Source organism: Dendrobium catenatum, unplaced genomic scaffold (genome assembly GCF_001605985.2).
Source record: "Dendrobium catenatum unplaced genomic scaffold, ASM160598v2 fragScaff_scaffold_1074, whole genome shotgun sequence".
Classification (NCBI taxonomy): Eukaryota; Viridiplantae; Streptophyta; class Magnoliopsida; order Asparagales; family Orchidaceae; genus Dendrobium; species Dendrobium catenatum.
In genome coordinates this window covers 490,908-503,647 of record NW_021319536.1, presented here as the reverse complement: position 1 = coordinate 503,647, position 12,740 = coordinate 490,908, and the positions used below count along the sequence as shown (strand labels likewise).

The 12,740-nt window shown below is 30.7% G+C and overlaps 1 protein-coding gene across 1 annotated transcript; it reads right to left on the bottom strand.

Moving 5' to 3' along the window:
* Nucleotides 1-4,548: 4,548 nt before the first annotated feature.
* Nucleotides 4,549-5,218, bottom strand: LOC110107969 (histone H3.2). Its single transcript, XM_020838441.2, has one exon. The coding sequence runs from the start codon at nt 5,150-5,152 to the stop codon at nt 4,742-4,744; it is 411 nt and encodes a 136-aa protein (XP_020694100.1). The 5' UTR covers nt 5,153-5,218; the 3' UTR covers nt 4,549-4,741.
* Nucleotides 5,219-12,740: the final 7,522 nt, after the last annotated feature.

Sequence of the window (12,740 nt, the reverse complement as noted above, 5' to 3'; positions counted from 1 at the left end):
ATTTGATTTCCGCTGTATAGACTTGATTTCATTGACGACGGATTTCTGCATTGCATAGACTCATTGACCATTGATTGACTTGATTTACTTTGACCTGCATATTGATAGCATCGCCGTGCTTTGATTTCAGTTGTAGGCTTTGGTGACCTGCTGGGCTTTGTAAGCTCATTATATGTGGTTTAAATTTTTAGGTTCGAGCAAGGCAACTGGAATGGAGTTCGATCAGAATGTTAGACGAATCCTTTCACTATATATTCTGGGGCATCACAGCTGAATTGGTATTTTTAAAAAAAAAACTTTTTTAAAAACACAATTATATTTTTGGATTTTTCAATAATTAAAAAGCAAGCAGTACTATCACTCGATGCGGAAGCTAATAAGCTTATCAAAAGTTATAATAATGATGATGATGATTTAATCAACACAACGTAATGTCAACCACAAATTTTCAACGAGCAATTTTCAAGAAAATAAATCGTAGAAAAATAAAGAACATAAATGAAAATTATAATCAACATAATATATAGAATTTTATAATGATCCGTTAAACAATAACATACGTTCATTCCCCGGGGTCCTCTTCTCCTAGTAATGCACTAAACATTTAGTAGAAGCCTATATAATCTTTTGACCAACCCGACGCGGCAGAGAAAGGAAGTGAACCTCAACGGTCTTCGAGCTAGTTATTTTCTTCCTAGAGCAACCCAAGAATCCAAGCAAGACACTCAGAGGAAACAAGGCAAAAGCTAACCCAAAGCAACCATGTGTAAACCCCTCACACTCCGCCATCACACTCAACTTCTCCTTTCTCCTTCCCAAAGCCCTCCAAGATCTCTTGACCAAGCTCTCTCCTAAAAAAAAACAAGTTTAATTAGAGAGCTTAAATATAAGGCCTCACAAAAAGCCCGAAATTTTAATTATGTCAACATTGATTGCACAGTAGAATCAAAGATCGTACAGACAATTAGTTTAAATATCCATGTTAGTACTGTATAAAAAGTAAGGTATTGTATGATCAATTCAGGTAATTGAACTGATCATCCACTACGATATAAAGCATCGTGTAGTACGATTAGTTCAAATGACTTGGATTAGCATCTCATACGATTGGTGATGAATAAATATCATCCCATACAAAGATCTGGTTGTACAGTACAATTGGTTCCAATCGTCATGTACGATCTAACTGTATCAATTAATCCAAAATCGTTCCACTAATTACATAATTAATTTAGACAAGTTTTAATTATATCGTACATTACGATACCTATCGTACAGTAAGATTAGTGCATATTTTGAATTTCAAAATATTACCTAATTGTGATTAATGGTTGATATTTTGATTTCAACTAATCGTCATGTATGATCAGGATCATATAGTGCAATTGGTTCAAATAACTTTATTTATCATAATTAGCCATTTTAATAATTATTTGAATAGCTGGTCATACAATACTATATGTAACGTATAGTACTATTAATTCAGAAAAATTAAACTTCTAATTTTCTCACTATCTTACTCCTTTGAGTATGTTTGTGCACGATCACCAAGTTTAGCATCCACCAAATATATGATTCAACTCAAAAAAATATAGAAATAAATAAAAGAAGAAATACACTCTTCAAGGCACTTAACCATATTTTACCTAGTCTCGAGATGATCAATTTGCACAGTGTACATTGGACTTGAAATGTTAATGCACAAGAAAATAGATATACAATAATAACAATAACAGGAGATAGCATAATAGAGAATCCAATAATATTTATTATCATCAAAATCTCAAAAGTTGGGTCCAGATTTGCAACAACCCTCTATGATAATTTCAATCCATGTGCTTATAACAGATCCTATATTAATCCTTGACATGTCCATGTCATCATAAGATATTGATGACACCTTAAAAGTACAAGAATCGAGCTTAAAATTAACTTAAATGGCCCCAATAATGTTTTAGTCTGTTGACGTCCAAAGTTGAGCATAAATTTCATATTTTTTTATCAAGAAGGGATGAAATTTGGACGCTAGATCCCTGGCACAATTCCCTACAACTTTATTCTTCATCGCGTTGGCTAATTTGAACCCTATACAATCCAAATGCTGACATACTTGAAACCAAAATCTGAATTTTTAAATCATCCTAATCGCCTTTCTTGATATTTAGGGAAAATTTCCATCATTTTTTTTTATCAGGAAAGTATGAAGTTTGGAGCCTAGATCCCTGTTACAATTCCCTATAACTTTGATGTTCTTTACTTTAGCTAATGTGAACTCCCCACTATGAAATGCTTATAAAATTTTAAGAACATGTTTTCTGCATTTCTAAAATAAGCTTAATCATTTTTTTCAAATTTTGGGGTTCCTCGTTTTTATCAGACTGATAAATTTGAAGCTAGATTCTTGACAAAATTCTAGGGGTGTCGATTTTTGACACGACCCAAGCCAGACCCGGAAAAATCCGGGTTCGGGTCAACCCAAACCCAAAATAGGTCAAGTTCGGGTTCAACAAATCCGGGTTCGGGTTGACCCAACAACCCGAAATTGACCTGAAAGTGATACGAAAACTCATTTTTGACCCGAAAACCCGAGATTGACCCGTTTTGACCCGAAAATCCGAAATTAACCCGATTTTTTACCCGAAAACTAGCAATTTTGGATCAACCCCGAGTCATTCGTGTCGGGTCGGGTTGACCCGGACCCGAATCGGGTGGGGTTCGGGTCTAGAAACCTGACCCATTTTTAAAAACGGGTCGGGTTCTGGTTGACCTGAATAGTACCGGGTCAATTCCGGGTTCGACCCGAATTGACACCCCTACAAAATTCCCTACAACTTTGGTAATCATCATTTTGTTTAGTTAAAAATAAAAATAATATAGTTTTCATCACCAAAAAATAAATAAAAAAATTGCATAAAAGTAAGTTTTATTTCAACTATATGGGCTCAGCTACATAAATCTTTTTTTTTTTTTTCATTATGACCTATTAAGAGTCAAATTCTCATTTAAACCTTAAAAAAAAACATTTGTAATACCTAATCATAATTTTTTAGATCTACCTCTATCTTTTTTAAAATAGATTAGATCTAATACATCTACCATCATAATAAAGTTATAAGAAGGTGAATGTTTTATGTGGTCAAACCATCTAAGGCGACCCACTCTAATCTTATCTACCACTAAATCTATTTGAAACTTTTCACGTATATACCCATTCTACATTCTACCTCTAAGTATAAAGTCACTCATTCGCCTAAACATCATCATCTTTGTAAAAGTTATAACTTAAATTCATGTTTCTTTTTAATGGCCAACATTCAATGCCATAAAGCATTGTAGGTCTCATCATTATATTATAAAATTTTTCCTTAAATTTGAGAGAAACTATTCCATCACACAATACAATCAATGCATTCCTCCACTTCAGCTATCAAACTAGAACTCTACTAATAATATCTCCATCATTTCAACATCGCTTAGACCAACATGCTCGAGATATCTAAAATATGCACTTTTTTTAATGACTTGATTGTTCAATATTACAATCTTATCGCTATATCTATTATTACTAAAATTATACTCAATATATTTAGTTTTAAATCTAATCAAATGAAAATCTATCAGGATCAAAAGACTTTTCTTAACTAGAGCAATGGACAAAATAATATTAAATATAAATACATAAAAAAGAATTATATAAAATTGAGTTCAACTCAAAATTCTTTATCCATAAGAGGTTTTTATTTTTTCTATCACTATATTGCATAACAAACTTTTCTCTCACCAAGGCTTGAGGTCATTAACATTGCACATTCAAGGCACCTTTTTCTATGTGTATACTAACTTATATACTCTTTGATGGATTTATTCTTTGATGATATAAGGTCCTTCCTACGACAAGCTGAGCTAACAATTTTCAACACCAAGTTTTCAAGGTGAAACACCTCTTCTAACATGCAAGTTATAGTACTTTGGCATTCACCTTTCGATTTCTTCTTACTTCAATAACAACTAACCTCAAAGATTTTATCAAGTGGTCTCCTGTTTCTTTATTCCCACTTGCTCAACTCACCTACCTCAAAAATTGAGGTAACAACCACTTATTAGCCATGTAGTCAACTAGGAGAATAGCATTGGCTCACTAAGAGAGCCAATGGGATTTGACCAATTGCCAATGACAATGAGATCCTGAGTGTCTATAGGACAGAATGTAGCCAATGGCCCATTTTCCCCTTATTCATAACCTTCTTTCTTAACAAATTCATGATTTGTATGTTTGTTATCTCAAGTCATCCATTCATTTAGGGTATTATGCTAATGAAAACTTAAGGCTAATATTCTATGATGACAAATTTCTTTGATTTTCATATCATCAAACTAGGAACAATTATCAATTCTAATAGTCATAGAAAGGTTTGTACCTTCATATGACCTTGGTCCAAATTAAGTGGAAACAAAATCATAGACATAATACGAAAAAAGGAGAACAATTAAATTATAAAGTTGATATATAGTATCTTGCAATTGTAATCAATACCAAAAACATCAAACTTTCCAGGATCCAAACAAATTCTTCATTGAAAGTTACGGCCATCAAACATTCCAATTTGTTAAAACAAAGATATTCATTAAAGATGGCATCTTCAATTCCTTACATTCAACAAGATAGCATTACACAACAAAGGCAACATAGAAACGAGAAAGAAATTACAAAGCGGGATCTTGAAAGCTTATACGGAAGACTTTAAGCCCTCTCACCGCGAATCCGGCGAGCAAGCTGGATATCCTTAGGCATAATGGTGACCCTCTTAGCATGAATGGCACAAAGATTGGTATCCTCGAAAAGTGCAACAAGATAAGACTCAGCAGCCTCCTGCAGCGCAGCAACGGCGGAACTCTGGAAGCGGAGATCCGTCTTGAAGTCTTGCGCAATCTCACGTACTAGGCGCTGAAACGGCAGCTTGCGGATGAGGAGCTCCGTACTCTTCTGGTACTTTCTGATCTCCCTCAGAGCCACTGTTCCTGGCCGGAAGCGGTGAGGTTTCTTCACACCGCCGGTTGCCGGAGCGGATTTGCGCGCTGCCTTTGTTGCCAACTGCTTGCGAGGGGCTTTGCCGCCGGTGGATTTGCGGGCTGTCTGCTTGGTTCTGGCCATTGACGGTAAGGTAGAAGAAGACTAGGGCTTGACGCTGTAAGAAGGATGTGGATTTGGTGATGAGTGGTGGGGTTTAAGAAGAGGAAGAGGGCGGGATCTGGAGTAGAAAGTTTTTGAAGGCGGGTTGCGTGGGTAGATCTTAATCGTTTAAAGTTTCATAATGGACGGTACAGATCTTATTAAGAGGAGCACGCGGATCGTAATCCGCAACCTCCGTTTCAAGATGGCGCATTTGTTATCAAGCAAACCGAGCCAGCAAAAAATATTATACTTATATAACAAAAATAGAATAATTATAGCAAAATTATTTTATAAATGATGAGCTAGGGCTGCAAATGAATCGAACATTTGACGAGTTGCTCGTGCTTGACTCAATAAAATCTCATTTATGTTTGTTTGATAAGCTAAACGAACGAGCTTGAGCATTTTTTATAAGAACTTGATATCTTAATAAACGGCCTTGACCAGTGTGTTGATAGGCTCGTTTTAAGTTGGTGAACAAGTTCGTTAAGAAACTTGATTAGAGCTCAATTATGACTCGTATTCAGCTTGAATTGTCTTGAAATAAATAAATAATTTTAAAATAAATATTCTTAAATTTAAAGAAAATAAAAAAATGAAAAAGTAAAAAAAATCCCGCTACCCGCTCCAAGAAAAAAAATATATCAAAAAAATTTGCTCCGTGCTCCACTCTCTGGTCTCCACAATCTCACTATTCGTGATTTTAGTCTCAACTGGATTACATCAAGGGTCAGCCTTAATCATATTTCTTTTTGCTTTAGTCATGGATGTTCTTACAAGAGGATGTTACTTGATGTATGTTTTTTGCAGACGATATTGTTCTTGTTGATAAGACTAAAGAGAGAGTTAAATGTAAACTTGAATTATGGAGGTCATCCTTAGAGTCTAATGATTTTTCGTTTGAGTATATCTAAAATCGAATGCATGAAGTGTAATTTTAGTAGTAATAGATATAGTAGGGAGTTTGTGACTTTGAGCAACAAGTCATTAACAAAAGTACACGTTTTAAATATATTGGGTCTTTAGTTCAGAGTGATGATGAAATAGATGGGGTATTATTAGTTGAATTCAAGTTGGATGGTTGAAGTGGAGGAATGCATTGGGCTAGTTGTGTGATAGAAAAGTATCACTGAAACTTAAGGGAAAATTCTATAAGATGGTGGTTATACCTGCAATACTTTAAGGTGAAGAATGTTAATCATTAAAAGAGAAGCATAATATTAAATTAAGTGTTGTAGAGATGAGGATGCTCAGGTGGATGAGTGGCTTTACTTTAAGAGATATGATACAAAATGAGCATATATGTGAAAAGGTTGGAGTGGCTACATTGGCAAATAAGATTAGAGAGAGTCATCTTAGATGGTTTGGTCACATAAAACGACGGCCTTTTGATGACCCTATTAGGAGAATAGATGTATTAGATTTGGCCTATGTTAAGAAAGGTAGATGTAGACCTAAAAAGACTTGGTTAGAAAATAATAGAAATGACCTTTCTTTATTATATTTAAATGAGAATTTGACTCTTAACATGACAAAATGGAGAAAAAGAATTCATGTAGCCGACCCTACTGAAAGTACGAGATGCGCCAAGAAGGGGGTGAATTGGATATTTAAAAACCTCTTTAACGAAAAGAAAAATCTTTTTTATAACTTGATGCAAAAGCGAATTACATTCATGATAAAAGATAAATTATTAATTTCAGCCACGTATTAAATCACAACAAAAATAAATATGGAAATAAAGTGCAAAAATAATAAAAGAAAGCACACACCAGATTTATAATGGTTCGGTCAAATCTTGACCTACGTCTACTCTTCGGAGGCACCCTTCGAGTATTGCACTAAACCTTTAATGACTCTCCTTTAGCCCCCACAGCTAGGCTGAGATTAATTATATTTTTATTTTAAATAGACAACAATTTTTTTTATAAATTTAATTTCATTTTATACCTTCAATAGAATGAATTTTTTCATAAACAAGAGCTATTACACATTTGTTAATGTTTGCTAGATTGTTTGTTAAAGATATTCATGAACAAATAAAAGATGAATTATAGATCGTTTGTTCGTGAACGAGCTCATTTGGTAGCTCGAAAATACTAGTTATGTATTTATTCATGATCTTGCTCATTTGATAGATCAAGAATACTCATTAGAATTATTCATGAACGTGCTTGTTCGATAGTGTAAAAAAATTCGTTAAATATGTTCACGAACATAGCTTGTTAAGACTTATTTGCTTAAAGCTCGACAAACACTAAACGAACCAAACATGAACATCATTAATTTAAACAAACAAAATATGAACACAAATAATAAGTCTCGAATCAAACACGAACCGAACTTGAACAAACTAATAATAAACGAACTCAAACATGAACACTCACATACTCGGCTCAGTAGCCCTAATGATATCAAAGGATTTATGTCATGTTATTCAAGGATCTTTTTCCTTAAACAAAATTTTATGCATTGAATATCAATATATATGTATATGTGTGTGATAGACTTTATGCATCATGATCTTGATTAAATGTACTCTTATCGATAATATCAAATATCTACATAAGTTATTTACCATTAAATATAAACTTTATTAAGTGAAATGATTTAACATTCAAATTATATTCTAACAAACATTATATTTCATGTCACACGCAAATAAAAAATATATATTATTTTACTATTCATGCACGATCTAGTTCTTGATTTTAATAATGATAGCTTACACATATACATATTACTTTTTTCTTTCTGTCATTAAATTCAATTGTAGGTTTCGTGTAAATTATTTGACTTATTACTGACCCTAACATATTAGTATATGTTTTGGTTTCACGAAAAAGTAAGGCTCCAGTTTTGGAGAGTCCGAGTTATGCTAAGTAGTAGCTATATTTTTTAGAAGTCATAAATATTTACTTTAATAATCATGATAAATTATATTTTGTTGACATATCTTAGTATGTGCTATGATTAGCATATATGATTACTTTAATATAATTTGATTAATCATTTTCATTTATATTGTTTGTTCTTTATTGATAAAATATTAGTGACTTCATATCTGGTTGTATAAAATTCAAAAATTCTATAAATTTCTTCCAAATAGAATATGGATGCTTATATATAAAGTGACCAGTGGTTTTAATTAAATATATATGAACTAAGAGTTTTTCTTTTGTAATTACTATCTACTCTATTGTGATCCATTGTGGGTTAAGAACGCACTTAGGCGGGCGCTACATGTGTAATATAGTATTAAAATAATGAATTTTGAGGAATTGATTAAGTACATAGGCATATGTTGATCAGTAGAAGAATGATATATCTAGATTGGGTAGCCTAAAGCTGGGCAATATTTTCTTTTCTAACCATTTTGTATGCATCTATATTATTATGAACTAATGCATTAATACTTACATGATGATAAGCATTGTTTTGTAGATACATTATGAGAATATTATAGTATTGGCCATATGGAATCTCAAGATCAACCAATGGTTAATGGACATATTAAAGGTTAAGGCTTGCTTGTGTAAAGTATAATTTTAGATACGCCTTTAGATTTGGATAGGCCCTGAAACATCGATCAACAATAGTTGGTGGCGAGTGTCGGTCACGATCAACATCGAGCTTTACTGATAGTAGACGTAGGAGGCGTGTTTAAGTGCTAATGAATACAGTTTTGAAATCTTTGAATTTTCTCTAGAATCCTCCTCAATAAGCATAAATATAATCTATTTAAATTTTTTGAAAAGGGCCATCTTATCATTTTGACTAGGAATCAAGCCAATCTATTTAAACATGCCATATTGGCTGCCTTAATTATTCAATATTTTGAAGGCCAAACTATAAAAAGGAACTAAAAATAAGTATAAGAAGTGGATGAATAAATAAATTTAGGAAGGAACCAATACGGAGAACAGAAGGCCATATTTTAAACTCTTAGAAACCAAAGCTTAATTATATGGTTTCAATTGAACAAAATAATACTTTATTATCCGGTTCAATTGAAACCTGAATTTAATTATGCGGTTCAATAGAAACCAAAACTTAATTATCCGGTTTTAGTAGAAACTTTTAATTCTCCAATTTCTATTATGTGATTTTTTTTTATTTGTTCGCTTATAAATCATTATTTAACGATATTTAAATTAGATTAAAATATCATCTAACTTATTTTTTTATGTTATTTTGTCATATATATATTCTTATATTTAAAAAAATTTAATTAGTAAGTATAAAATTTAATATTTACCAGTTCATTATTAATAAGAATACTTTAAGTGAATTGGTTGTTAATAAAATTTTAAATTAAGATTTAAAATAATAATTATTATTTTAGTTTTCTATATGAGTAATAATTTTTTTGACAAAATTTAAATTGTATATTATTTATAAATTTCATTTTATTTTTAAATTTAGTAAAAATAAAACAATTGTAAATTCTTTGTGAATAATTTGTACTAAGTATTTATAGGTTAAGAACGCACTTAGGCGGGCGCTACATGTGTAATATAGTATTAAAATAATGAATTTTGAGGAATTGATTAAGTACATAGGCATATGTTGATCAGTAGAAGAATGATATATCTAGATTGGGTAGCCTAAAGCTGGGCAATATTTTCTTTTCTAACCATTTTGTATGCATCTATATTATTATGAACTAATGCATTAATACTTACATGATGATAAGCATTGTTTTGTAGATACATTATGAGAATATTATAGTATTGGCCATATGGAATCTCAAGATCAACCAATGGTTAATGGACATATTAAAGGTTAAGGCTTGCTTGTGTAAAGTATAATTTTAGATACGCCTTTAGATTTGGATAGGCCCTGAAACATCGATCAACAATAGTTGGTGGCGAGTGTCGGTCACGATCAACATCGAGCTTTACTGATAGTAGACGTAGGAGGCGTGTTTAAGTGCTAATGAATACAGTTTTGAAATCTTTGAATTTTCTCTAGAATCCTCCTCAATAAGCATAAATATAATCTATTTAAATTTTTTGAAAAGGGCCATCTTATCATTTTGACTAGGAATCAAGCCAATCTATTTAAACATGCCATATTGGCTGCCTTAATTATTCAATATTTTGAAGGCCAAACTATAAAAAGGAACTAAAAATAAGTATAAGAAGTGGATGAATAAATAAATTTAGGAAGGAACCAATACGGAGAACAGAAGGCCATATTTTAAACTCTTAGAAACCAAAGCTTAATTATATGGTTTCAATTGAACAAAATAATGCTTTATTATCTGGTTCAATTGAAACCTGAATTTAATTATGCAGTTCAATAGAAATCAAAACTTAATTATCCGGTTTTAGTAGAAACTTTTAATTCTCCAATTTCTATTATGTGATTTTTTTTTATTTGTTCGCTTATAAATCATTATTTAACGATATTTAAATTAGATTAAAATATCATCTCACTTATTTTTTTATGTTATTTTGTCATATATATATTCTTATATTTAAAAAAATTTAATTAGTAAGTATAAAATTTAATATTTACCAGTTCATTATTAATAAGAATACTTTAAGTGAATTGGTTGTTAATAAAATTTTAAATTAAGATTTAAAATAATAATTATTATTTTAGTTTTCTATATGAGTAATAATTTTTTTGACAAAATTTAAATTGTATATTATTTATAAATTTCATTTTATTTTTAAATTTAGTAAAAATAAAACAATTGTAAATTCTTTGTGAATAATTTGTACTAAGTATTTATATAATTTATTATATATTTAAATAAATTATTATAATATGATTTAAATTATGAATTATAGACATAATATTGTATTACATTTGTATCAAAATAATATATTTACGGAACAATAATGAATATGTGATGATAGTAAATATATAATTAAGTATTTGAGTTGTAATAGTTAATGGTCCATTTCTAATATGATAACTCTGTAAAAGATAATTAGTGTGTACTTGATGTGGACATTGGATTCATCTATCCAAAAATCATTAAGAGCATAGGATCCTTATAATATTTTATTTGTTGTGAATTAGCATGCCATGTAACTTGTAATAACCTATCCTATCATATGGTATGTAAAGTTTTAAGGTCCAATCAATTTCTATGCAATTTTTTGTTGCAAGTGATGGTGGGGTATATTTTCTCTTTACTATTTAAAGAGTACATAGATATATGAAGTATATTTGTGGAGATTTTACTTGAGTTATTTAGAATGTTTTGTTCATGTGTAGAAAGACTTTGAGGCATCCCAAACAAAGAAATGTTCGATGATGTAAGTCGAAGAATGCATATTTGTATAACATGGGTCGGTAACACTCCGTTGGATCAAAAGGTGAATGTGAATAAGATCTTTAGGCATTGCATCCATGAATGGTCAGAAGATGAGGATGATGCCCTAGCCTCTAGAGTGTGCATACTAAGGTAATGAGAGTAAAACTTTATCAGACGAGATTTTTTAAATGTCATCGATTGGATATATCTTCAAATGAGATTTCAAGAAGAGAATAGTCACATTATCAATCCTCATTTCTTACATATGTGATATCATGATATGAAATGCCATAGAGATGGTTGTCATGTTCCACCAGATATTGGTTATAGCCACCTTAATATTGACATTAAGCATGTCATTCTATATCATTGTTGGTCTTCAGGGTTTGACAAGTTCATTTTAGATTTATATAAAGATTATATAAAGGAGCTATTACCTGATGGTAAACCTAAACAATTTTTCAATGTTGAGGACTAGCAAGATTTTTAATATGAGTTCAAGTTTCATTTGAAATATTTTCAAACTCAAAAACAACTCCAAGCACATCTGCATATGATGCTTAAGGAATAATAAAAATGCTAGCTTCATCAACTTCGATTATGTTTTCTTCACCGTAGTTTTTATATTTAATATCATGTGTGTCTATGTATTTTATTATAGTATGTGGTATGCTTCTTTATAAAAAAAGCATCTGTTTGGGATGATTACTTGTGAATCTTTACTTTAATTTTGTTAAATATTTGTCTGCATACATTATTAATTTATTTATGCAAATTAATTTGTAATGTTATTTATATATTTGTATTAATAAAAAATTTGAACTAATATGTATAATTATTTTAGTCAATTAAGTATTAATCTATAAATAATTATTTAACTCTATATTAAAATTTTAAATATGATTATTAAAATATATTTTAATTTTTTGTTTAGTTCAATCGAATAATTGTCATAATACATTATGCAATTAATAAAAATAAAAGAGAAGTTCATATCATAGAAATAAGAATATGGTATGATTACATCTACATAATACACATAATTTCAAACTTATCCCCTAAATATTAGATATGGTATTGATGTATTTTACATTATGATGATTGAACACCCATTAAGTGCACACTGAAGGGCATCCTTATTGATGAAAGTCCTTTCTTCATACAGTTGTTTGAGAATAATGCAGTCCAATTCCCTAACAAAATTTATTGTTGGGGCATCAATCTCATATGTACAATCCTAGGCTTGTGTTGATCATAGAAGTTTGACATAATTATTATTTTCCTTCAAAGCAT